Genomic DNA, 27673 nt, shown 5'->3' with positions numbered 1-27673 from the left:
TTTATTTCAGAGCTTGACTGTTGAAAATGAATGGGGCGTTTGAAGCTGCTCAGTGACCTTCTGTTTCCTTCAGGATTGTGTTTGTGTCCTTGAACCATTCAGTTATTGAACCTCTCAGCAGCATGCTGGGATGGTGCTGCAGTCCTTGTGTATGTCTTTATGTCGCTCTTTCACTTCATTTTCCCCTGCAAGCTGCTTCTCCTTCCTATCTCTGTATCCTTCATGTTGGGCATTTAATACCTGGCACCAGTGTCTCTTGCTTCCTCTGCTCGGAAGCTGTGAAAGGCGGTCTCCGTTGCTGGCCTCCCCACAGCTGCTGCCTGCCAGATCTGCTTTCCAATTAACAGCCGGTCAGGCAATCCCCAGGACTAGCAGCTCTGCAGTGCTAAATCACATGCACTGATGGAACTTGATTGAAGCTGTTCCTTTTCTCCATGGGGAATTGCCAATAATACAAACCGAGCAGATACACAAATGAGGCTGGGGAGGGGAGAGAGTTTGCAGCATCACCCAGGTGCCACAGAATTCACAGGAGAAACCGGTCTCCTCTCCTGGGCTGGAGCAGAGTAGTGCTGCCTTGGAGGTAACAGCCTCCTGCCGATGGCCCTGCACAGCTCCAGTCCCTGACACTCCTTGTGTTTGCTGTTTACCAGGTTCTCATTGCTTCCCATCTGCCATCCTACGAGCTGCGTCACAACCAGGTGGAGTCCATCTTCCTGTCCGCTATTGACATGTATGGACACCAGTTCTGCATTGAGAACCTGCAGGTATCGACCAAACTTCTCGCCTTGTTTCCCTGCTTTCTTCTCACTGAGCTTAAGGTTTCTGCATTAAATCTCACCTCTAGTCCCAAGGTCATTGGGGCTTTAAATGGTACTGTCCCGTTTTCTAGCTTCCCCCTTATTTTTGTTTTCATCCCTCCACTGATAGTGAAATGACCTCATCGGAGAGTACAACTTCCCCAAGGGGAGCAGCAGAGAGGGAGGTGCTGATCTCCTCTCTCTGGTGACCAGCCATAGGACGTGAGGAAATGGGATGAGGCTGTGTCAGGGGAGGTTCAGATTGGACATGAAGAAGCGGTTCCTCCCTGGGAGGGTGGTCGGTCACTGGAACAGGCTCCCCAGGGAAGTGGTCACGGCACCAAGCCTGGCAGAGCCCAAGGAGCCTCTGGACAACGCTCTTAGCCATATGGTTTAGTTTTAGGTAGTCCTGCGAGGAGCAGGGAGTTGGACTCGATGGTCCTTGTGAGTCCTTTCCAACTTGAGATATTCTGTGATTCTATGATTTAATGTAAAGGTCATAATCCTTGATGAACAACAGGAAAAGCATGGAAATCAGAACTAGACAGGCTTGATTTGGGGTTTTTGTTTTTTTGCCTGACCCTGTTTGCAAGACAGGCAGTTCTCTCTTAAAACTCCGCTTAATGTGATCTCTTCTAGAAACTCATTTTGTCTGAGACATCCATCTTTGATGTGCTACCCAACTTTTTCTACCACAGTAACCAGGTGGTAAGAATGGCAGCTTTGGAGGTAAGTTTATTCCATTGAAAAAATAAATATTTTTAGTTTTTCTGGGTTTTTTATTTTGGGTTTTTTGTTTCGTAAGAGAGCTGCAGGGTGTGTGGAATCTGGCACACTTGGAGTCTGGCATTTAACAGCATTAATATTTGTAATTGACTGAAATTTCAGATTCAAGTTGTCTTCTTTGCTTGAAGAAGATTTAGGTGGTTGAAAGGATTGAAAGCGAGGCTGCTGTCAGAGAATGGGGTCAGCCTACCCTGTGTGCCTTGTGCTGGTGGTTGTACCCTGCCAGACTGACCTTCCTCAGAGAATAACTTTAAATTCTGGTTGAATTAGAGTTCTATCTAGATACTCATTTGGAGGTATCTGTTTAGTTTTTAATATTGTTGAAGTCTCTGGTGTATTATTTGTCTTGTTTCTCTCTGCTTCCTTAGCACAGTTACGCTGATGGAGTTTCTCTCTAACCAGGTGTACGTTCGAAGGGCGTATATCGCCTATGAGTTAAACAGTGTCCAGCATCGCCAGCTGAAGGATAACACTTGCGTGGTGGAGTTCCAGTTCATGCTGCCTACCTCCCATCCGAACAGGTCAGATCACGTGTTCAGGTGCCTTTGGGAGCGGAGGTTTATGAGGGGCTACATCCTATCTTGGCAAAGAAAACTTGCAATAGTACTGGTGGAGAAAGAGAGTCCCAGTGCTTCAAATAAGCACAAATTGTTTAAGATAAAACCCTACATTACCCAGTTCCTTCTCCTAAGCTATTTATAACCTCAGGAGCTGTGGGTAGTAGTTTCTGCAGTTTGGATTCATTTAAATATGGTACAGTTTTCACGTATTTTCTGACGTTTAAGTTCAGCTTGTGTAGTGACTTGCATCTAGAAATTCAGTTCTAGCTGAATCCCAAGCCTTCCAAAAAATACAATTCCAAACAGAATAATCAATTACTCAGAATTTTAATAAAGAACAGGCAAACAGTCTCTGTCCCCTCCTGCAGTGTTCCCCTGCCAGGCCTTTGTAACTGTTTGTGATCAGCTCTACTTTCAATCCTGGCTTTACTGGATAAGGTGAAATCTTTTCTAGCATGTGTTTTTTTGACTGAGAAGGCCAAGATGCATGTATGAATGTATTTTATATAGAAGTGCTAGAGTTGACATACTTTGGTTTTCAGTCAGTATTTTTCAGAATGTATTTCTCATGACTGCAACCAAAAGCATCAACTATTTGCTGCCCGAGCTGCTAGAAGGGTCGCATCTCCTAGTGTACGCTAAGATAAATTTAAAAAAAAAAAAAAACAAACAAACTTGGTTATCAGAACTCCTTCAGCATCTGTCAGGTTAGTCAGTTCCGGTGTTTTTTCATTTGCAACAGGAACTTGGAAGGGTATTTTAGACGATATTTCATTTTTGTCCCAGGCAGCGGGGAGCGTGCTGGAGCCCAGAGGCGCAGTGAGTCTCCGTGGCCGCCGGGTGCCACTGTTGGTCTGTGCTGGTTTGGCAGTATGGTACCAGTGCTATTTTTCTCCTTTGTTTCCAAACATCTTTTTCCTTTTTTTATTTTTGGTGGGGCTGGGCAACGGGGTCCAGTCTCGCTTCATTGAGAATCCATCAGTACATTTTATGAAATGGTTTTCGGAATCTGGTTTGCTAGAAATGAATGACTGTCCTCAACAAGCAGCACAAAACACTCATGATACAAATGGGACATGCATTTGGTCTCATCTGTCTCCTACATTTCTAGAATATTTGTAAATAATTGCATACTATTTTTAGTACCCCTTTATAATACTCTCCCCCCCCCCCCCCCCCCCATTCTTTCTTCATTTTTCTCTTTGCTGGTCTCAGTTACTTGTGTTGCTTGGGGGTTGTTTGGCCTGCCCATGCTGACCACTGCTCTATTACCGTACACAAATTTAATTGGACAAGGTCAGCTGGAAGAGGAGAACTGTTACCTGCTGGGGGAACAGCTTCTTTGTCCTGAAATCTCCTCTCTCCTTTACGCTGCATTCGCTGGGGCAATGTTCTGAAGCTCAGTTCTGCTTCTCAACCATCGGCACTGCTGATGGTTGATGAAAATGCATCGCAGGCCTTGTGCAGAGGCAAGCAGGCTTGGGATGAATTCACTGCTTGCACGGGCAGGTTCAGTTCCTTTGAGTTGCACCTCCATCTGTGAGCGATGAATTTGGCTCCCGTTGCTTGATGCAGCTTGTTGCGGTGTACCCCTACTTGTGTGGCTGTTGTGTGGCTGGGTGCTGGAGCACAGCCGGCAGCAGGGTACCTCAGGTCTGAGATTAGCACTGCCTGGGTAGGTTTAAGCTAGCTGGAAAGGCAGACTTTATGTTAAGCCCAACACCCAGAAATCTCAAAACTCTGACATTGTCTTGCTTAAGTCGTCTTTGTTGTTTTTGACCGTGTTCTACGTCTATTGTATGTTTTTCTGTATCTTCTGTAGCATGAACTTTTAGGCTGAAAAGCTAAAAATGCATTCCAAGGGCAAACCCCAAAGCCAAAAATCAAGCCAAATGTCCCTTGAGGCTCTGCAGGGTTGGGTCCTGGTGAACCAGGAGTAGATACCAGACAGCCCTTAAGAGACCGTTCTCTTTTGGAGCTGGTGTTAGTTGTATGATGCCACACATTTCTCAGCACTTTATCAGATATTTTTAAGCCCTGGTCCCTTTTGTGTCTGATTTGTGTGAACATTTAAGGGCCTGAATTTTACTGGAGCAAAAAGTCATGTAGAGAAAGTTGCAAACTGGTAGTGATTGTTATATTTAAATTCTTTGCTATTGGTATTTAACCTCGCTATGCCTTTACTTAATTGTAACAGAAACAATCACAGTCACTACTTCTGATCTGACTAATTGCAGCAAGGCACTCAGACTTGGTATTTTTGGCCACTGAATTATTGCCATCTACTACCCACAGGAAAGCTTTGCATGGAAGTGGAGAGGAAAGAAAAACTTTAAATCTGCTAAAAAAGTCATAGAAATGCAACCTGCTCCTGGTGGGTTTTGTGGGCAGAAACTGTTTTGTGAATTATTTGTTTAAATTAATAGAAAATGTTCTGTTGTAAGAATCCCCACGGATCCTGATTGCAAGGGTAAGATGTAGGGAGAAAAACTGCTTATAATTGAAACCATAGAGGGCTTTATAGATAAACCCAGCATTCCTTATTGCCCGGTGCAAGGCAGATGAGGAGTACAGTGTAACCATCTGGTGCCTTTTGCAGTAAATGGAGTTTGCAAGCCCTCTCCGAGTAGAGGGCGTTGCAGTAATCCAATCTGGAGGAAGCGATACGAGGGTATCTACGGGATGCTGATCGCTCCGTGCTGCAGCGGGGTACTGCAAACAAATGCTTCTGTGCAGAGCCCCTTGCATTTGGATAACCTGCCTCTTTCAGTCATCTAGAGTCCTGGTGAGAAGAGATGCGAGGAAGAAATGAGCCCTGTTCCAAGCTGTTCTTTGCTTCCCTCTTGTTCAGACTGCCCTGCTGAGATGGGAAGCTGGTGGAATATTGACTGGTGTTTAGAGAGTTCAGCTTCCTTTGTGAGAATGGCAGGCCAGGTGACAGACACTGAAAGGCCTTTCTTAGGTGTTCAGCACATGAAACAGTGCTTGCCTAATCTTAGCTTAAAATCTTCTGTTCAAAGACACATTGTGTGTCCAGTAAACGAAGAGGGAGAGGGAATTATAGTGCTTTTTCAACAGGAGAAGTTTTTTTTCTAATAATCCCCCTCTCCAGCTTTTGAACAGCCTTTCTTATGTCTGAAGCTGTAAGGTTTAAATTAAACTGGGACGTTGTCTGCTGTAGCCAGCTTTTGGAGCCTGCTGCAGCATCGTGCTGCTGCACTGCTCCTCCTAAAGCATCCCCTTTTCTCCAGCTCGCTGCATTCCCCCAGCCAGGTTGTTCAGCTGCTCTCTTGATCTTTCCTTCCCCAGTAGCAGATGTGCTGGAGGATCAGAAGGGAAGAACTCAGAGATAAATGTGTTTCCATAAAACAGACCCCTCTGTTTTACTCAGAGGTAAATGTGTTCCCTCGGTCAGATCTCCAGACAAGGGTGACTCAGATGCTGGATATATCTTTATTTTGGGGTATGGCAATGATACCGCAGGGCTCTGCCTTCTGAAAATGTTGAGCCCCAAAGTAAATGGAAGCGTAACCCAGCCTGTTTTGCTCACTTTGATGCCTCAGCCATGCCTTCCCCATTCATCTGTGCATCGAGCCCACGCCTCCCTTTTGTCCCACATGTAACCCCTAACTGCCGCACTTGGCCTTGAGATGTCCTGGGGAATCTGGAGTCAGGATGTGCCATTAGAAGGTGGAAGTGAAGGAAGGTTTTAGCACTGCAGATTAAGACACTGAAGTTTTGATAATTGGCTTAGTTAGCTTTAAAGCAAGTTTTACTTTAGAAACTTGATAAACAAAATGTCTGGTACCAGCTGGCCCTAGATGCATTTGGAGTTGGGAACACACACAACACAGGAAACATGGACACAGAGGCAAATGCCTTAGGCTTATCTAGGTTGAATTTGGTTTTGGGACTGCATCCTGCTGTCTGTGATGCTTCCCAGGCTGGAATTCAGGTCTAGTCATTAGTTGCTATTTCCAAGGGTATCAGTATGTATGTCTCAACTATCTTGTGCTTGGTTTTGCCCGGTAGCTCCTCTTTCTGTGCTTGTGGATGTTTGTTGACACCCTACTTGGACTTTGATGTTGCTGATTTCAAGGCTTAAGAGTGGTGCATGATCTCTCCTTTGCTGTCTCTTGATGTTTTATCATCTATGGAGTAGTTTGGTTGTTCTTTTTTGTCAGCCTCTTCCTTAGCTTACAGGTAGAAACCATTTTGAAGGCTGAAAGCCAAATTAAATAATGCTCTTTCCAAACAGTGCTTTTTACAGGAGAATAAGAACCAAAACTCACTTAGAGCAGTGTTTATAGGTTCCTTCCTACTATCATTTTACAGCAATATAAGATTTGAATTTCTGACAAAATGGAAGCATTTTCTGTGGACTAAAGCAGTTGCTAAAACAGGCTCTTGCATCAATCTTTGGATTGCTAGTACTGAATCAGCTGTGCTGCTTTGGACTCTTTAACCGTACGAGCCTGGAGACCCGAGTGTATAACTCGCAGTGTATCATTAGGTAGCCTGAGGTCCCCTCCTTGTTGCGAGAGACTGGCTGATATTGGGAGGGAGGAGGGGAAAATGATTCCAGGACACCTGTAAATCCCTGCAGTTTCGTGCTGAGGGTTTGATGTTAATTAGACAGCAGGCAGCAGTAATGTGTTGCAGTTCCCTTGGCTTGCCTGTTTCAGAAAGGGCAAAATCTTCCAACAGAGCAAAGAAGGGGCTGTTGAAGGGGCAGCAAACTGAATGGAACGACGATAATTTTATGCAAATTGGACTTCAGTAGCAGATTCAGCTTGGCTGAGTCACAGAGGGAGCAGAAGAATAAGGAAAGAAAGAGGGAGAGGAAAAACCCAATCAAAATGTATGGTTTGAGGCGTGTTTCACAGCCTTCTGTTTAGATTCTTCTACAGAAATGGAGAAACATAAGAGGAATGCCACTGGTCACAGCCAGTGGAATTGCTCTTTCTCCTGTGGTACTGCTGTTAATAACTACAAGTGGGTTATTCAGCCGACCTCTGCTGATTCCGCTTTGCTGCCTGATTTCAAAAGCTTTGCCCTGCGCTGGCACTCAATCACAGCTTGATATAACCAGTGGCGCTTTGCATGCATTGCCATCATTTTCATAGGGGAGCGCTCTTGTTTGAAAAAAAAAAAAAAAAAACCAAAAGGAAAGAAAGGGAGGGGCAATGGGAAACAAATTCAGATTCAACCAGGAGGTGCAGGGGGGAGCTGAGGGGATTTTTGTTTGCTTGAGCTGAAGGAGTAATTGCAACAGTAGAGCTTCCATCCGTATGGAGCAGATTCCTAGTGAGATCAGCTTCCCCGGTCAAGAAGGGCCTTTTTAAAAGTTCAAAAGAGAAAGGGAGAAGGGCTGGTGTCGTGAGGAGGTTTCTGATCCAGTGGTTGACTTTGTGGGGTTGGCTGTGGGGAGTGCTGCCGGCACGCTCCGTCAGCTGTGCCTTTCCTCAGCTCCCAGAGCCGTGGTGCAGGTCGTGGCACTGGTGCTGGCACGGGGCCGCGCAGGCTGCCTGGCTGCTGGTGGTTTATTTGTCAGAGCTGCAGGGGTGTAGCTCAGTGGACTGTAGCTCCTTTTCGCCAGGCCTGACTGTACTGCAAATATCAAACCTTTACCTCTTAGTGCACTTCAGTGATGAGCAACAATGCAGCTGCTGGCTCCACAGCTGTGATGACCTGTAGATAGAACGCCAGCCCCACTGTGTGCAGCTTGAAGACTATTTCTCTGTTCTCTTCTGACACCTCCAGCCACTGGGTCTTCTGTTTTCCTCATTGTGACTCTTGCCACAGTCTCTCAGATAGGTGCTGAGCGGCTGGAGAACAGTTCCTGCAGCAAGGCAACAGGGTGCCCTTTTTGAGACAGAAAGGAACATTTATTATGCTATTTTTTTAATGTCTGTTTTCGGAAAGTATTCCGGGGACTGCTACACAAGTGTACCAGGTGTAGGAACTGCCAGTCCTCTCCAGACTATTTTTTCCAACTGCAGTAGATCCCATGCAGCTTTCCCACCGTTTGCCAAGCTAGAAAAATAATCTCAACCCTCTGAGGCCTCATGGCCCTTTTGGTCCTAACCACAAGCTCTACAGCACAGTGTCTCTTCCCACTGTCTCCAAATGAAATTCAGTATTTGTGTTATTTACCATTGAACAGATACGTCTTTAGGCCAGTTTTCTGCTCTCTCCTGTATGGTTTAAGGAGATCACGGGAACTTTTTGTGCCTCTACCAGTAACGCACCAAACACACAACCTTGCAATGAATATGACTCTGCTGTGACCAAACCAGTTTGAGAACAGGACCAGGTGCAGTCAGTGTATTTAGCGCTGTGACCATGGAAATATGGTGGTCATTAAGTACTGACACCTCATGCCCAGTAACCTGGGGTCTTGCCTATGGTCAAGGACGTTAAGAAACTCTGTGGTTTGATCTCCTACAGGTTTCTGCAGGGAAGGGGAGGGTGAATGTCCAGTTACATGCTCCCTGAAGCTTTGCTTTCGATCTTTCCATGTTTGCTCATTTCTTTGCACAAGCCTGTGTGCATGTGGGGTTTTTTTCAATTTAATCTTTACTGTTTTGAATGTCAGATCACAGCAGTTTTCATGTCTCGCGTGGAGCAGTGCACCACTCTGTGCTTTCATGAATGCAGCTAGCATTGGCTAGACTCTGCTCTTTGGTTCCTTTCTGTCTTACGTGCGTCACTACGCCTGAGTCTGCATGCAGATATGTGAAGAGTTGGACTGATGTTATAAAAGGAACTGTAAAATTTTCCTAAAATTAGCCTTAAGTTCTGCTTGTTCCTTTTGGTATTCAAGGCCTTGAATGCTGAAAATGCAAAGTATTACATGGTGTTTCTCTGTGTGCTCGCTTTATTACTACATTGTTGTGGGAGCCAGTGCGTGGGCTGCTGCTTAGCGTAGAGGTTTGGCAATGAGGACTTGGCTTGTTTTCCTGAACCTGTTGCAATCTTCCTGTGTGAGACGGTCACTTTTTGCATCTGTGCTGTTTGCCCTTCTGCCAGGGAGGTCTTGCTTGTGAAGCTCACTGGGTGTCTGCAAAGGGCTTGAAGCGGGTGCGATAAATGATGCTGTAGAAACGCAGGGTACCTTGCAAACACGATGTCTTTTCCTGGGGTATATTTGCATGTGATGTGCATGGTCTGTGCTCATTCCCATGGCAGCCATGGCAAGCGAAGTCAGGTGGTGGGTGCCTTCTCAGGGACAATTGAAATTGAATTCTGCCTGATACCTGATGGTTGACAAATTTTGGTTTAATAAATTGTAATCTTGTTGCTGGTCTGTGTATCAGCTTGATGATAGTTCTTTATTATGGCTTTCACTAACCAATCTGTAACTAACTGTGGTTGTTTAATTACAGAGGGAACATCCCCACGCTAAACAGGTATGGTACTTGTAATCTTTTAAAATTTGAAAAGACAGACTAGAAAGAAGTAGCCTAATACTTAATGTTTTAACATGTTTTGTTTTAGTGCCCTTATCTTTACTCGGGAAACTCTCCAACATAACTCTTCTTTTTTCCTTCCCTTTTCCTCTCCCTTTGTCTAAAACATGTTTTCAGCTTTTCTTTAGCCTTTAAAAAAGCTTTGCATGCTGCAATCTTTACAATTAAATTTGCCAGGTGGCTCAGCTCATCTGCCGCATGGTACACAGCAAACTTCTAGCAGAATGCTGTTTCTAGGGTCTCTTTTTTGGAACTGGACTCCCAGCTGTTGACCCTCTGGCAGGGTGTCACAGTGAAACAGGCAGTCACTCCTAGCCGATAGCATACCTGTTGCTACTCTGGTTTCTTGCAACTAGCTTAGAATTTGTCGAGGCTGTTTCACCTCCCTCACACCATAGATGAATCTACATCTCAAACAGCTGACAGCATGTTTTGTTGTGTTTTGGATGCTAATTTTTCCTCCCATGTCTCAGTAGAAAAGTATTTCTTGTTTTAAATAATACATGAAAAATGTCTGCTGTCTTTTTGTTTAGTTACTGTTCTGTGGTATTTTTTGTATTAGTTGTAAGAAATGTACACCAAGGCATGTCCTGAAAAATTTTTCTCTTTCAAAACATGAATACCTATTATTTATTACTGCTTACAAGCCTATTTAGGGAAAAATAGTAAAAATGGGCTTGAAAGTCTCATGGCTCTTAATCAGAGATAAACTACAGAAATACAGAGTGACTTTAAACGTGGAGAGCTATTAATCAATCTGATGATACTTTAGACTTGTTAACAGTATACTTAAGACCGTATCACAGTGGTTTTTTGTATGTGGAAAGAAAGAAGTCTTAGTAAAGCAGATAAGTAGCGGTGCCAGCAGTCCGCAGTTTGGTCCCAAATCTGCGTGGCTGGCAGCAGTGCCGTAGCCGGCGTGGCCGGGCCCCTGTTTGCCCGCTGTGCCGCTGGCGCCTGATCCAGCACTGCACTTGAGCAGCTTTTTGACTTTACAAGTTGGAAGTCAAGCATGTGCTGTGCTGAATCAGCGTGCCGATTTGGTTTGTTTTTTTTTTCCCATTGCCTTCTGCCTCCTGTTGTGGCACCAGTTGGGGAGGACTTCGTTACTGTCTCCCTAAGGCCCGGGGAGAGTGAAGCAAGTGAGAGTGCTGTTCCTGTGCTGCAGAACACTGCCGTGTGCCTCCTCGGCACTTCTGTCTCCTCAGAACAAACTTTAAGGTCTCACCATGTTGCAGGGAGCTTTTGAAGTAGGTCCCTCAGTGAATTAGGATGACTCCGTGGCACAGTTCAGAAACAAGAAATAATTATTGCAGAAAAGGCAAAACCCAGTTCTAGTAGCTAGGGAGAGGCTGTCTAGTTAGTTGTATGGTTTTTGTTCACGGTGTGAGAAATTTCTTATGCTAGTCTTGACCATTACGTTGTGGGTCTTTAAAAAAACACAATAATAATAGCCCAAACCCCAAAATACCACGAACTATTTCACAGCTGGTGTGCGCTGCCGTAGCAGTTGAACTGTATGAGAACTCAGTGATAATTTCATGTACTGAGGACCTTGCCCTCTGCCAGGAAGCAGTGCTGACCTTTAGTGAACGGTGCTCCTGCTTCAAATAGAAGTCTCTTCCTCAGTGCCTTCCTCTGAGCTTGTGTAAATCTGCTCCAGTCCTCCTCACTTCAGTAAGGAATTGGTCCTGTATGAACAGGGTGTGTACTGCAGCGTACCTCAGTGCCTGAACAGCAGACATCGGGCAGGAGTACAGCAGTAGGAAGTGTCTGGAGCTCTGCCTTCCTCCCTCCTTTGAGAGAGATGTGTTCTGGGGCCAGCTGCTTCTGTTCAGCAGCTGCCACCTTTTAACAATCAAAACTGAGCAAAATAATTGACTAGGGGGAGTCGCAATGTAAGTGTGGATTAAATTAGATGGAGGAGCATGGTAATTTGGTCAGTGGAAGGCACTGTAACAGGACTTTATTTAGGGTAGGAACACTAGTGTAAGGCTACAGAAAACCCCGTGTGCAGTATAGGATTTTAGAGAGGCCGGTGTACCACACTGCATTTGAGGAGTGTAAATTATAGTATGGCCAGAAAAATTGTGGAAGCAATAAGGAAATATAGATTGGTACACTTCAACTAAATTTGTAAAAATTTACCAAATCTTTAAAGTGTCAAAGCTTAGAATTATTGTTGTTTATCTCAGTATTCCACCTGTAAAGCAAAACATACCCACAGGAGGAAAAATACATTCAACTTTGCATAGTCATAATTCACCTGTCATCTCAAGAAACTCCTTAAGAAATACTTGTTTTAAAGGGTTATAACAGCATTTCCTAACTCTTTTAACTGTTCCTGTACATTGGGACACCATCCAGGTAAGGGCATTAAAGGCACCAGAGGCATTCCAGCCTTGCAGGGGCTTTGGAGAAGCTAGCACAGCAGGTCTGACATGCTGGAGATTCTACCAAATCATGCAACAGTTGTATTGGATAAACAGCCACGCTTCAAGTGGTCAAAGCATACACACACGCACAGATCTTTTTCCAGTGGTACTCTTCTCTCCCTTGTCCCTACTAACTGTGATCTTATTGAATTGCCGTTTAGAATGTCCTTCTCTTCCAACCTCAATCACTACGGGATGGTCCATGTAGCTAGCGTGAGTGATGTACTGCTAGACAATTCCTTCACTCCGCCGTGCCAGCGGATGGGTGGAATGGTCTCCTTCCGCACATTTGAAGATTTTGTCAGGTATGTGGGAAAGGGTGATGATTGTTTGTGTTGCCAGCTTCCTAGGTGGGCCCAAATGGAACTGGACAAAATCTTTGTGTGGTCTAGAGTCAGGTTTAAACTGGTCTTGAGCTTGTTTGCTGAGTTTCTGGAGTTTGAGGTGGAAGTTTGTTTGGATCCCTTTGTCTGTCTCCTTGAGATAACTGCAAGTTTCAGACTGCTGTAAGAGCACTTTGCAGCCAGAAGGATCAGCATCTTGAATTTCTGCTGATTGGAGATCATTTGCAAATGTGCTGATTTCTTCTAACGCTCTTGTTCACGCGTATATATGTGGGAGGATGTGTTCTTTATGCTTTCAACCTTCAAGGGGTAGGCAAAAAAACGCCAGCAGAGCCCATAGCAGTCGTGAGGGCCTGCCAGTGTAAGATCTCTGACAAACGTTAGAAGATCCAGGCTTGGCTTTTGTTTGAGGGGTGGAGGAGGTGTTGCCTCCTTGTCTTTTGAGTTTCAGTCCTGCAAAAAGAAGGAGCCCTTTTCTCTCCCTCCCTCCTTAGCAACGTGATTTGTGGATTTTAGTGCTGTATGCTTGCAGTGGGCTAGCAGCAGTGTGCTGATGACTAATACTTCTCTGGTGTGTTTCAGAATCTTTGATGAAGTGATGGGTTGCTTCTGCGACTCTCCTCCCCAGAGCCCAACCTTCCCTGAAGCTGGCCATGCTTCCTTGTATGATGAAGACAAGGTACAGTAGTTTTTTCCTCTTGAGATTGCTCTCAGGGTGGAAATAGAAGGCGTGCAAATGCCGCAGTGACTGCAGGCTAGATACTTTTCACTAGTTCGAGTGCTGGAAGCAGGAGTTAAGAGCTTTATGTATTTATGTATGTGATTTGTTTGCTTGTTCCACAGCAGGTGATTCAAAGTAGGTGGCCATTTTCTGACTCCGTTTTAAAACTATGCCTAAGTCTCTTACTCTCCGTGTAAAGTTAGTTTGTAGCTTTTAACGTCAGCAGTATAACCGGATCCACAGCAGTGTAACTGAGTTTAGACCCACAATTAAGTTTCCAGACCTTCTCTGTGCATTGGGGTGTAGAACTGCATATTCAACTGCCTTTGCCTTAAGTCTGACTTGCTTATTTTGTGTCTTACACCCTTCCTAGTCACATTACATTCTGATTCTTCCCTCTGTTTTACTGCTTAGAACTGGTTTTAGGAGGAAAAGATGAGAGGAGCCCCTCAATTTTTGCACCGCTGTGGAGAACAGGTGCAGAGGCAGCAGATGGTTTCTAATCCCTAGTGATAGACCAGTTTCCCTTAGAGACACAGGTAGCTGCTCCACTGCTCTGTCCTTCCCCAGCAGCGGGAAGCTCTGTTGCAATACAGTCTGTGTCCAGAAAAGGGCTTGGTTTTAAACTGATCTTCATATGTGTAAGTACTGTAGCCTTGTTCCAGAATGTTATCATCGACCTTAATGTCCTCAGATCTCTCTCTTTACCCCCCCCTCACCTCACCAAGGATAATTTCCTGTTCATACTCAGTTTTTCACAGTTAACTGCAGGCTCTTAAATGCTAAATTCATCATTTCTCAGAGCTCTAATGTAATTGATGCTTCCACATTATTTCATTTTGTCGTAGATATGAAAACATACATTGTTTTGCTCTTACACTTTGAATTTGCTTAATTTTATTACCTTTCTTGATGCCAAAGTCCTCTAACGTCCTGCCTGCATCCTGTAAAGAAAGGACCTGATCCTGCATTCTTTCTGCATCCAAAGGGAGCACACTTGAGTTAGCCAAGTCAGATGTGACCATCAGAACTGGATTCTCCAAACGAAGCTCCTGTTTGCCATTTGTGGACATTAACTCTTACTTCTGTGAACTTGCACCTTTGTGAGGCTGCTTGGTCAAGGATTTCCCTCGTAGTTTTCCTTGGTTTACAGCATGCTCTGCTGAGGTCATTTTTCCCTAGAGCATAAGTATTTTAGAGTTGTATTTAGGGAGCCTTTTTTGAGAACTCACAGGTGTTAAGTCGTTAACTATTTATTTATGGGGAATATCTTCTTTAAATTGCAGACCGCCCGGGAGGAGCCCATTCACATTCTTAATGTTGCTATTAAAACAGATGGTGATGTTGATGATGATGGGCTGGCAGCCATGTTTAGAGAGTTCACGCAAAGCAAGGTAAGTTGCCTTAATTCTCTCTCTGGAACTGTGTGATTGTGCAGAGCAGTTCTGTCTGCTTTGGGAACAGTTCTGTCTGCTTTGGGAACAGTCAGTATGTTCCTCAGTTTTTTGGGTTTTCGTTTTGTTTGTTTTTCAAAATAAGCAAATGCAACAGTTGCATCTTTAATTTATCCCATCTAAAACCTTACCACTTCTTTGACTGGATGTGGCTGCGCTTTTCCAAAGCCTCCAGGTCATTGTTTCTCTTTGCAGTGCATTCTAATCCATCGGGTCAGGACTTCTTCCCTTTAAAAGTCTTTTACCCTATCAAAAATTAAGGTTTTAAATGGATCAGATCCATCTTCAGTACCTATCTCCAGATGCTCTGAAAAAATGTGCTGTATCCCTCTCTCTTGTGGTGAAGTTGTTGTTTGAGTAACAAAGGCATGGAAAGCAATGTTAAAATGGCCTATATTTTCTGTATCATGGAAATCTTAGTGCAATTAAAATTTGTTCTCCTTGTTGTTGGCATGCCGGAGCATCCACCTAGTGTGATATTTCTGGTACAAGGTGGAATTGGTTTGGTATGTTCTGTTGCTCCTTGATAAGTAGGGAATGTACTTTAGCACACCAAATGTTAGTCCCGCGGTCAGTCGTGAGGCAACATGGGCTGACGAGAGCCTCCTCATGTCCGCTCTGCTCTCTGGTGTCTGCCTGCACTTGCTCTCCTGCTTGGTGGGGAGAACTCCGCAACTGGCTTGTGGATGTGAGTAGCCCATTGGGCCCTGGGACCCTGCTGTGTCCCTGGGATCTGCAACGACCATGGGAGGACTGAGCGAGTAGTTTCTAACTTCCCTTCCCAGTGTGGGAGGTGGTAAGACATTCTGCAGCGATGAGGCCTTCCAAAAATGGGGCTTGGTATCCACGCGACTTCAGCAGCTTCCTGTCTCTTTAAGCAGAGAAAATAATCAAATAGAAAAATTAAAACAAGTTCTGCTTTTCATCTGCTTGATCATGCTCCAGGCGTTTTATGGGAGGGGATAAAAGGAAAGAAATAAAAAAAAAATTCCAAAACACATTAAACTATCAAATAGGTTGATCCAAATTGTCCAAATAATCTTCTAGTCCCAGCATGTTGTGTGTGTTTTTTTTAATAGAAATTAGGATCATATACTTGTAAATGACTTGTGGAGGAGATTGAGGCAGTCAGTGTAAATGGAGTTTCTCCAGGTGCTGATGGCTAATCGCTCTGTAATAGCTGTGGACTTGCTGTGAGACCCACATTATTACGATGTAATCAGAATCCTGTTGCTATGCTGTTATTGTCTGCCACTTGTGGAATTTTAAAAGCAATAACAATTTTTGCTTTTTAAATCATGGCATTATTAAAGTTATTTTCTTCCTCTTGCTATGAATATAGTCACTGATGCTCATTTTCAAAGGGCTTAACCTTAGTAAAACATTTCAGTCTGTGCCGAAAGGGGTTGTTTTGTTCCTGATCTAGCTGAGTTCTTGTTTCTTTTTTCTTTTTTTTTTTTTCCCTTTGCTTTTGAATTGGAAAAAGGAAGATAAAGGAAAAAGTTTTAGAAAGAGGAGCAGAATTGTGAGATCTTAAAACTTCAAAAGATCAGTGGTGTTGCAAATACCGATGGCAGCACTCATTTGAAATGTGGCTTAGTGGAATTTGATAAAGAAGCAACCAGAGTGGACATTCTCTCATCTATTTGAAAAAAACTAAGTAACACCTATCATTTATCACCTTTGCAATATTGACAGATCTGTCCTTTGGTCTGGGTTGTCTGTGTGGTTATTGTGCCAAAATCAAGTAATGTGCTACATGCTTCCTTGGGTTAGTTCCTTTAAAACTCATTTTCTATGGCCTTTCCATGTCCATGCTGTGCTCCCTTCAAAAATTATTCTTTGCAAAAAAGACCAACTTACTTTGACAAATGAACAAGAATATTTCCTGCAAGACTTGTATATGACTCTCCTGCTTTACTTGTTAGCAAGGCTCAGCTGGAATACTCTGATCTTGTCATTTGGTTACTTACCTCTTCAGATTTAATGTATTTGCTTGTGTGTGCTACTAGATGAGCATCAGATGAGAAATCTTAGCTATGAGTAGACTGAAGTGGACTAGGATCTTACAGCATAAATGCAGGAGGATCTGTAGAGCTTTTTCAGTTCATAGAAGACTTTGACATGTTTTTGATGCATCCTTTTTCTGCTAATCCCGTCACCTGATTCCACCCTTGCCTTCTTACAGAAATCAGTCCTGATTGAACATGGGATTCGGAGGCTGACTTTCCTTGTAGCACAAAAGGTATTTTGATATCTCTCATGCTGCTGAGAACTCTTTAGTTTCTAGCTCATAATAACATTGACATTTGATGTGTTTTTCCCCAAATTAAATGCTGTATTAACTATATTTAGTTCTCTCTTCACTGTTTTTGTTCTCTAAAATTTGAGATGGTTTTGATGAATTTGCTTAAGAAAATTAATTTACAATTGTAAACAATCTTGGCACCTCTTGTATTCTTGAATTAATTAATTTTTGATTTTCATCCTAATTGCTAGCTTTCTTCTGCTTTTTTTTTTTCTTCCTGTGTTTTTATGTTTCGTTTGTAAGGACTTCAGGAAACAGGTCAACTATGAGGTGGATCAGAGATTTCATGTAAGTAAAAAGGGCCTAGAACACGGTGGTATTCTTGACCTGAGGCCAGGAGACACGTAAGTGACTCTAGGCTTCTCATTTGGTTCCTAGCCAAGCATTTAATGCCAGCATTGGTGTCAGAGTGAAGTGAAGTATTTAAACAAACATCTGACTTCAAATACAGGAGTGGGCCTTTTGCATTTACCGGGCCATTCACATGCTAAAGTCTGTCTTGTTACCTGGCTGAACTCATGACTGCCACATTAATAAAGATCTTGTTTGTTTCACTATTGTTTTGCATTCTAAAATGTAATTATACAACTAAATTTTTGCATTTCTTATGTAGTGTGACTTCTTTAGGCTTCTTAGAGGAGTAATTGAAGTGCCTTGCTGAATTTCGTATAATGGCTTAGTGATGTGGAAAATGTTTGATGCTCTTACTGCTAAGAATTACTTCCTTCCCCAGGGCTTGGGCACCAGTGAGGGCTAGTTTAGCCCTGTTTTCAAGGTGGCAATGTAAGGCCCGAGGCAGATTTTTATCCCTTGTGTATCTGCTTTACAACTCGAAGTTATTTGGAGTCTTGAAAGTGATTGAAATTCATCCTGTGCTCAACGCACCTGGTTTAGCAAGTCTTATGAAAGGAAAAGTAGTTTACAAATCAGCAAAAATAGTATTTGAACAAATGTGGGTATCCCCACATGGGAATCGCTGCCTGCAGTACAGGTACAGATACATATCAGTCAATGGCTTATGTAGGAAACTGGACTTTGCAAAGGTCTTGGGACCTTAAGCAAGGTCTAGGCTTTAGATTTAAAAAAAAAAAAAGGAAATTTTAGAGAAGTGAATTGATATTTGGGGAATGAAAAATAAGACACTGAATAAGCACTGTAGCATGTGTCAGTGATCAGAAAGGAGGCAAAGAATGAAATCAGTCATCACAAAAAACTTTCTCTGAGGTGCCATTTAGAGCGATGGACTCTTAGGATGTTCCTAGTTGCTAAGCCAGAGTAGGCAGCGTGGTATGTCATCTGTTTGCAAAGTTTGTAGAGTACCTCTGAGATCTTCTGTGAGTGTCAGTCTTTATTACTATCTCCTATTCTATTCTGGTTATTACTGGACCAACTATTAACTTACCCAGGGCCTGGGCTTGGGTTTGTTTTTGTTTTAATTACAGTCTATATAATTAGTTCCCAGCATGTTGAGGTAATAGAGAGTTGCTCCAGCAAGCTTCCAATTTCCTCATCTCATTAGGTTTTTAACGTGATTATTAGTATAATAATCAACTATGATGATTTCTGTTGTAGCTTTTCACATTCTGTGGTTTGCAGGGTGTCTTGATTGGCTAATTTAGGCAAATTATTTTGATTGTCTTGATGATGGTTGGTTGATTAGAACACAGCAGGGGTATAATTCTTCTGCCTAGGAAATGGAGCACTCTTTTGGATTTTGGTACCAAAGCACTGAGAATTTTTGTGTGTGTGCACATCTAATTATTATATTTGCCCACAACACTAGTCAAATGCCTTGAAAGCAATTACATCAGTGATAGAATGAGCATGGATGATGTTAGGAGAAATTGGCAGCACAGGGGAGGACAGGTAGGAGGGATTTGGAAGAGAAGTGAGGAAATATGGAAGTGGTTGTGTTCTTAAGAGTGTAGTTGATGCTCATAGGCTCACCTAATATGCCCGTTGCCTGAATTTTCAGGCAGGATTTCTTGTACTGCTGGCAGACACACTCCAGGCAAACACAAGTTATTTTGCTCAACTGAGGGGTCATCAGGTGAAGTTCTGGGGACTGTTTTTTATAGGAGGTAAGGAAGATGACCAGCTAGAAGATCACTTCCAGCCTTAAAATCTGTGTTGCTCTATGGAGCCTTATACTCTGTCACCATGCACTGGTGGTTGGCCTGAATCAAGCTAGGCTTGCAAGTCTTCCATTGGTAGTGAAATGCGATTCCGAAATCCAGTGACTCCAGGACAGATACCTTCTTTTTTTCTTAGTAAACACAGTTCTGGCAGATTGTGTATGCTCTCTGAGGTCATCTGTAGCATAAATGGCTGGTATTCTCATGTTGGTGCAAAACATTCACAAAAGATCCTGCACCCAGTAAAAGTGCAAGCCCATGGAAATGGATGGCTTTGCTCCCATGAAGTGGGAGGGATAGGTAGAAGGGTGCTGTCTGGAGTTTCTCTTTTCTTCTAAGATGCTTGCAATATGCCACAAAAATGTAAAGCCCTTGCCACTTGCTAGAATTTTATCTGTGCAACAGAATAACAGAGAAACCTAATCATATTTGTGGGATTTTTTTTTTAGAGTACTATTTAATACATGAGCATGAAGTCATTTGATTACAATTCATAGTTTTCCTTGGGAAGAGAGTACTTCTGGCAGTAATAGTATGAAGAGAGCTATAGAATACAGATCATTGTTTTGTGTACATCTGCTTATATGGATCTGCTTATATAATGGAGTGTTAATATCATTGTATGGCTCCCAAACATTTCCACAGTTAATCATAATAGAACTAGAAGAAGTTTCCCACTATTGTCTGGTCAGTTCCATGTTATTGTCTGTTAATAATTGACAATAATAATCAAAAGCCAATCAAGTAGCCTCTGTTGTATTAGCAGTCAAGACAGGTTTAAATGACCTCTGCTGCCTTCCTGAGGGTAACTTGATCTTCCACCAGCCTTTGTCATGTTGAAAAAGTAGCTTGTAACAACTGTCATCTCCTCTGCTGTGGTGCTGCCGCGGGTCTGGCCTGTGAGCACTCTTTGGGTAGATCACATGGCTTACTTTTGGAGGGCTAACATCATTGTTTTTATTTTCAAACAGAGGGAATTTCCAAAGTTCTTCACGTTCCGTGCCCGGGATAAGGTAAGTTGTATATTCTTAATACTTTTCTCTAAGTGTTGGCTTTATCCTTCTTTCATGTAGCTCTTCGTTGCCAGTCTAAGAGGGTGGGAGCTACTTCAGCCCAACTTCACTGCCTAGTGTGGTACTTTCTCCTCCCTCGCTAGGCCAGTTGTCTGCACATGCAGCAATTGAAGTCAGAGACGATGAGTCTCTGATACTTGGGACTAAAAATCCGTGTATTTGGAAGCCTGACCTGAAGCTGTTGTTTATGGAGATTTTAGTCATGGTGCAATAAGGAAGCATTGGAAGCAGTGCAATGATTCAGTACCAAACTTTCTGGCTTCTGCGAAAAAGAGGGTTTTGGGGGGCGGGGGGTGAGCTTGAGAACTTGCCGTCTTGCAGTTTGTCTTGCAGTATTGCAACAATTTCAACGCAGCCCTTAGTGCTAATGACTCTGCATGAGATAGGAAATTCTGGGCTGGATTCATTTGAATACTGAGTTTTTTAGATAAATACAAAATTTCATAAGGGATGTTGTCTAGTTCTTCCCATCCTCAGTGTTTCAGCTTCTTAACCCACCCTCCTCTTTTACACCCTTTTCTGCCTGTATGATGCCTCCAGTTTGAGGAAGATAGGATTTACCGTCACCTGGAGCCAGCTCTGGCTTTTCAGCTAGAGTTGAACCGAATGCGAAACTTTGATCTCACTGCCATTCCATGTGCCAATCACAAAATGCATCTCTACCTGGGAGCAGCTAAAGTTGAAGTGGGCACAGAAGTGACAGACTACAGGTTCTTCGTGAGGGCCATTATAAGGCACTCAGATCTGGTTACCAAGGTGAGTTTTGTCACCCGTGCAAGGCCTCATTCCAGGATGGTGTGCGAAACACACTTAAGTCATTCTAGGAACCCGCATGTGAAGGCGTTACCTGTACAGAGCGCTGGATGCGCACCCTCTCTTTGCTAGTCTTGGCTCTGCAGAAGAGTTAGTATTCCTGTGCTTCAGGGAGACTTTTCTGTGGCCCAAGTGGATAGTCAGAAATCCTTGCATTTTGAGGCAACAGTTATTTCTCTGTGTTTCTCCTGCACTACTTGGTTTGCCCTGTCTAGTTTTGGATTTATGCTGACCTAAACGAGGGCACAAGTCAGCCGCGTCTGCGAATCCAGGCAGCGGGAGTACTGGCTCTGTGATTGGGATGGATCTGTTTCAGGGTTGCACATCCTGCTGAAACTAATGTAACCTATCTCCTCAGTCAAGTCCTTCTGCAGTTTTCAAACACTGTATTCTTGGGCTGTGATTTTTGAGTAGAAAGTTAATGATTTGTTGACAACATCTGGCAGGAAGCCTCCTTTGAATATCTGCAAAATGAGGGAGAGCGATTGCTTTTGGAAGCCATGGATGAGTTGGAGGTGGCGTTTAATAACACCAACGTGCGCACTGACTGCAATCACATCTTCTTAAATTTCGTGCCTACTGTCATCATGGACCCATCTAAGGTATGATCTCTTCCCTGACTCTGAACTGTTTGTTTTTCTTGGGCTTGACTCACCAGAATTAAATGGTCTTTTGTTGCCTTTTTATGCTATGTAAGTGCACCTATTGCTTGACTACATTTGAATACTGTTTGGTGACTGGCATGCAGTTTCTAGTAGTCATATTATAACAGAAAGCATGAGAAATTGGGGACCAATATTGCAAGTGGTAACATGAGGGTCAGTTTAGTTACTCTACGAATACTGGAGTTTACTTTTCAGTAAAGAAAGTGGAGTCACCTAACTAATAGATGTCTCTAACTGAAGATCACTTGTTGAGCTGCTAAACCAACTTCTCAAAAGCAGAGAGAATATTTTTTATTTTAGCTAGTTAAAGCATGGCAAACAATTAGTTTGTTTCATGTTAGGAACCTGTTTGGCAGTGAGGAAGGAAGAAAGCTTTGATTTTTCTTCCAGTTTATGAATAATTATTAAATGTAAGATTTCAGAACTAACAGAGCTCATATTTTTAGTGGAGTAACACTGTCCTTCAGGCAGTGCAGCTCACTTCCTCTGTGTAAACTAAGAAACAGTTTATTAGAAATATGTTTTGTATTTGAAACTAAACTTATTTTTTCATTGTGTGTTTGGGATAAACAATTTTAATAAGGAAATAGCTTTAAGTGCTCTTCTGTTTGTTACAAAAGTCCAGATTCTATCCAAATAAAACATGAGATAAATCATGAACTTAAGAAGAATTTGTAAATTCAGCTACAAAAAGAAGTGCCTCATTTTCATTCCCTGGTACAAAACCACAGAGATCAACATTATAAATAAATGAACGTTAAGCTTTGTAGATGCATAAATGAAAGTGTTTAGGCATGAAGCATGTTTCTGGTTAGCAGAAGCACCACAAAGAAAGCCCCAAATAAACTGTAAAGGCTGCATTTAGTTGGAAATCAACATTCTGTTCATGGTTACTGAAAGATGAGAGCTGACCTTTCCTTATGAGAATAACTGAAAGTTTAAAAAGATGAATTGGTTATCAAAATAAGTATCTCTTGCTTGCTGACTTTTAAATCGTGATTAAAAATTGGTGGCTTAAATTGCTTTTGAATAAATCCTCTCTCGGCACATCCAAAATCTTTAGTTCCCAGGAAGTTCAGAAGAAGCTGGGATATTCAGCCCCTGGAAGTTAGGCTGCCCTCAAATGTGTACTGTGACTTTTCCCTGAGCTGCTGTGGAAAAGAGACTTTTTATTTTTTGAAAGAATGTTAAAAACAGCCTATAAATTGCCTTCTTTTAATATGCGCTATTTTCCAACAGTAGTATATTATAAAGTTTAATAGAACACCAGAAGGCCAAGCTCCAAGTAGTAATTGCTTTGTTGATTTAATGCACCGTACCGCATGTGTGGTGAAACATGATTATTGTGCATATAAGTGCTACATAACTGTTTGTCAAGGATTTCACTTTCCTGCATTTTGTAGTTCTTAGCTGTGAGCTATGCCTGCAGGAAGAAAGGCAGATGAAGGGGAGCAGTGGGCACGCTGTGCCTCGCTGGGGTGTGATGTGCTGTGGGGAGAAGGGATGCGAATCCAGGCCTGTCCCTCTGCCTCAGCAGTGCCCAGGTGGAGTTCAGCTCCTGCCTCCCTCGAGGCTCGTTAGGATGAGACTGGACAGGCCACCAAGGTCCTGAAACAGCACCGGGCACGGGCTGCCCTTTGGTGCTTCCACCTCTCCTCTTCTGCGGCGTTCCCCCGCACGCTGGGGTGCCCCTTTGAGCAGGACCCTGCAGTGGCGGGATGGAGGGGTGACAAAGTGGTGGTTGTGTCCAGAAGGGTGAGGGAAATGCTTCTGATGTGTTTTAAGATCGAAGAATCCGTGCGGAGCATGGTGATGCGCTACGGGAGTCGCCTGTGGAAACTGCGCGTCCTCCAAGCCGAGCTGAAGATCAACATCCGTTTGACACCGACCGGGAAGGCAATTCCCATTCGGCTCTTCCTGACCAACGAGTCGGGCTATTATTTGGACATCAGCCTGTACAAAGAAGTGACAGACTCCAGAACAGCACAGGTATGCTTCCATACGGCTCCGTGCTTTGATGAGCAAATTATCTGGGGGGACACATTATACCCGATGAAGCTCTTGTGTGGTTCGTGGTGTTTTCAGGTCGTATAAAATTGCCATTCAACTTTGCAGAAGGAAGAAGAATGTAAAGATAGTCTTGCAATAGGCACGTAGGTGTGCAAAATGTAATCAGTTGTGTAAAAGTGCATGTCTTCTGATTGCTTTGTATGTACCTTCGGTCATTCGTACATCTGCTTTCCTCTGTGGCAGAGTGCTCAGAAAAGTAATAGAAAAGCAATCACTGTTGGTACTCATCCTGGAGGTCGTAATAAAAAATATTATTAATTATACCTTTCACTGAGTAGATGGAGAAAATCTGTGAACTTTTCTTTTAAATTCTAAAGATATAGGGAATGACCTGGGTAGGATGATATAAAATTATTGAAGGTGCTTTTATATCATTTTTATGAAGCATAATGGGCTCTTTTGTAACGGTTGTGGCTATTCTGGTATTTCTGCTTTTCATGGCATAGGAATAGAGTGGTTAACTGAAATACCTACATATGCTAAAATACATGGAGCATAGGATGCATGAAAAATATTTAAATACAGAAATGTTTACATCTCCCTCTGTAATAATCTCTCTGCCATGCAGTAGTAGCAGCAGAATAAATCACTTGGGCACCATTAATGTTGAACACAAAGTGCTGAGTCACCTTTTCTCCCCCTTTTCTCCATTTAAATTTTTCCAGCAAGCTGCCTGGCCTTACAGTCCATCCAGTTCTGGAGATCCTAGAACAGATAGTGTCTGTATGTTTTACTTCATTTCTGCCTCTGAGTGGAGATGAGGAAAGAAAAGAACATTTTAATAATCTCCAGTAGCTGAGCTTAACCCTTGAGTTCTGTTAGTCGTTTGTGAAGGTCACCTTTCCTCTTAAACTCTGTCTCTGATGAGCTTTGTTATTTTAAAGCTAGGGGAATGCGCCTTTGTGTGTACGGCTTTTAGCAACTTTTCCAATATTTGATTTTTTTTTTAAATTTCATTTTTTTTTTCCCCAGGATATTAAACCAGATTCTATTAAAAAATTATACTGATAGGAATTATTTCAATTAACTCTTTGAGTAGTTGAGAGGAAGGTTTGTCTTAAAAGCTTGAAGGTGTTATTTTTTTAAGACACTTTAGTAAATCTTCCCCCTTGTGATGGAGGTTTATAGGATGCCTTCAGATCTGTGTATTTTTTCCTGTGTTTTCAGAGGGTTATTTTGAACTTAGAGAATTCTTTTAAAAGAATTCAGACATTACTGATGTACTGGGTGCTGGGCACTTTGACTTCTGAAGAACGGAAAAATAGATTCATCGTGAGAGAATGACCCTGATCTCTTGTTCCCCAGTTTCTGTGGTAATGAGCGGTGATGCTCAGCGCAGGCTTCCCCAGTTCCCACAGAACTGCTCTGAAGCTTTCCAGAGGTTTAAGGAGAATTGGGCCCCAAGTGCAGTAACAGACCCCAACACAGGTGCTGTCACAAATACTTGTTACCCTGAATAAATATTTCTCCCATTGAAGAAGCTACTTCACAAAGCAACGTTTGTGAAGACGGAAGAGAACATGAGCCACTATTTTTAATCTAAAAACTAAAATAGACTTTACTTAATGAGTTTCATCTTTAGTGGAATTTTTCAATTAATTCATCTTCTATTAGAAAAAGATGTGCCGCTCGTAACAGCAGATCTGATCACCATTCTGTTAAAAACAGCCTAATCGTCGTGCTTCCGTCAGGCGTGTTTCTAGTAAGCAGCATTTGTGCAGTGTTGTCCCAGTTAAGCAGTGCTCCTCCTGTTCCTTAGTTGAAATAGATTTCCTTCTGAGTCGTGGCTGAGCGGAATATATAGTGCCATGAAGCATGGCAGCTGATAATTCATGTTGCTACTCTGGGAAAATCTTTTAAACTTATAATATCAAAACTTCAAGCCAAATGACATATGCAAGTCTTGACCTAGCTTCCATGATCAGTCAGTGGAGATACGGATACCGCGCTGTTCGACTACATAAATAACAGGCTTCTCCTCTCTGCTCCCAGCTATCACAATCCATCGGCATAGGTACGGTGTCAGGGGAAATACTGGTGAATGTGAAGTCATCTAAGTCACAGGCTTTTTTCTGTGGGGACGTGGCTCTGTTCGCTCAGCTTTCTGCTGTGATACGGTAATAAGTCAGTGATACTCGGATCCGTGCAGTAATGGTCCAGCACTGTCTCCAAAGGGTAGTAACGCATGATGAAGCACGGTGTTACAGGATATGCGAGTATTAACATATTTGTAGAGAACAGAAACAAGCCTGATCAGACTGGAATGTCCTGATGATTTTTGGTAAAATCGGGATGAGATAGGTGCACGGAACCAGTGGATTAAGCAGTAATTGGTCGTGTTTTGTGCTGCAGATTATGTTCCAGGCCTATGGGGATAAACAGGGGCCACTTCATGGGATGCTGATCAATACCCCGTACGTGACCAAAGACCTGCTGCAGTCCAAGAGATTCCAGGCACAGTCTTTAGGGACTTCCTATGTCTATGACATTCCTGAGATGTTTCGGCAGGTAAGTGTTCTTAAGGCCCGGTGGGTTGTTCTAAACTTTTGTACCTGCAAAGCACTTCTATCAGTTGCCATCCTTGCTTGTCAGGGAAGTGAGTGGCCTAGAGTGGCTAAAAACGGTCCCCCAGGGTCTGTACAACTACGGATTGAGTCTACTTCGAAAGAAATTAGGACTCGATACACTGCTGCTGTAGTTCTATTAATAAGTCAAATGGTAAAAGCTGAAATGTAAAAACCATCTTCTGTTTCTTGTTTATGTTTCTTTGTTTTCCCACCCTGTTATCTGCCTTCCTAGAGGGTTAGACAGTGCAGGGGTGATAGTTCCTAGGATAGGACTTGTGCATCATTGAACGTGTTAATGAGTTGCAGAATTTATGATGTGTCTGATTTGCTGGGTTCTATCCTGAATCACATAATTTGAATTACACCACTTCGGGTGAAACTCTGTTTCATGGTTTAAATTCCAGAGTAAGTGATATCCGCTGAATATTGTCAGTCAGACGGGGGGGAGGGATGTTTCAGTGTTCTGTCTTGAATATTAAATCACAGTGGATTGAACAAAAATATTTGCAGATTACGTTCTTAACAAGAATTTATCTGTTCATCATCTAGTCTTTGATTAAACTCTGGGATTCTATGAATGAACATGCATTCCTGCCAACACCGCCGCTGCCTTCTGACATACTAACGTACACTGAATTGGTGCTGGATGATCAGGGCCAGCTCGTGCACATGAACAGGCTGCCAGGAGGAAATGAGGCAAGTTCCACTTTCTTTAATGCTACTTTTCTTTCCATGTCCTGCAGTACATTGTGTTTTGGACTAGGTTTGACAATTGTAATGAAAATTTACCAGCCAGGCAAAAAATCTATTCATTCAGTCTTTCACAGATGAAATCTCTTACTTGAAAATGAGATTTTTGTTTCATTAAAAATTAATACCTTCCACACAATGGGTATTTTAACCTCCATAGTAAATGATGATTCCATTTCAAACCTCTGCCTATGCTGTTTTTCCTTCATAATTAAAAAGTGCTCATTCAGCTATTCCAGGTAACTGGGGTTTGTATTTGTGCAAAATATGTTTTACAAGACTAAATAGAAATGTTTTCATTTGCTTAAAAAACCGAAAAACCAATTTTATGCTTTCCATTTAAATACTCACCATGCAGCGTTTGTGTAGCACACTGGCAAGGTGTGTGCAACATCCCCCTCTAGTGAATGATTTACTTGTGACTAACAACCTGCTAATGCTGTCGGGGTAGTAGAGTTACTCCTTCAGCACAAGCAGGAGGAGGCTGCACTGTTGTGGTGGGCTTTTGCTGGTAGGTTACATTAGCAAGCCAAAGATTGCAGCATTGCAGTGGCTGAAGAATAAAGCTAACTAGTAGAAGATACATGGTTTTTGGTTTTGTTTGGGTTTTTTTTGCCTAGGCTAGGTGGAATTCAGTATGTGATTGTTCCTACAGTAATTTAAATTTGAACGGTTCTAAGTGGCAGTATCAGTTATTTTTTTCTTAGCATCATTGAACTA

The 27673-nt window shown here is 42.7% G+C and overlaps 1 protein-coding gene across 8 annotated transcripts in view; it reads left to right on the top strand.

Annotated features, from left to right (window-relative positions):
* ACACA (acetyl-CoA carboxylase alpha) overlaps positions 1-27673 on the top strand; it is a 132621-nt gene that overhangs the window by 43864 nt on the left and 61084 nt on the right. For 5 of the 8 annotated variants that reach the window (XM_074845421.1, XM_074845423.1, XM_074845422.1 and 2 more), the window contains 15 exons: positions 654-767; positions 1440-1529; positions 1989-2107; positions 9535-9558; positions 12215-12358; positions 12980-13076; positions 14405-14512; positions 16761-16817; positions 17124-17168; positions 19987-20028; positions 20629-20844; positions 21348-21503; positions 23352-23555; positions 25989-26144; positions 26753-26899. In XM_074845421.1, coding sequence (XP_074701522.1) covers positions 654-767; positions 1440-1529; positions 1989-2107; positions 9535-9558; positions 12215-12358; positions 12980-13076; positions 14405-14512; positions 16761-16817; positions 17124-17168; positions 19987-20028; positions 20629-20844; positions 21348-21503; positions 23352-23555; positions 25989-26144; positions 26753-26899 — 1719 coding nt within the window. The remainder of the gene's footprint in view (positions 1-653; positions 768-1439; positions 1530-1988; positions 2108-9534; positions 9559-12214; positions 12359-12979; positions 13077-14404; positions 14513-16760; positions 16818-17123; positions 17169-19986; positions 20029-20628; positions 20845-21347; positions 21504-23351; positions 23556-25988; positions 26145-26752; positions 26900-27673) is intronic. The other 3 variants (XM_074845424.1, XM_074845425.1, XM_074845426.1) reach the window with 3 other exon arrangements.

The sequence above is a fragment of the Strix aluco genome, chromosome 19, assembly GCF_031877795.1.
Source record: "Strix aluco isolate bStrAlu1 chromosome 19, bStrAlu1.hap1, whole genome shotgun sequence".
Lineage (NCBI taxonomy): Eukaryota > Metazoa > Chordata > Aves > Strigiformes > Strigidae > Strix > Strix aluco.
Note: the sequence above shows the minus strand (reverse complement) of the source record. Positions and strands in the feature narration are given on the sequence as shown.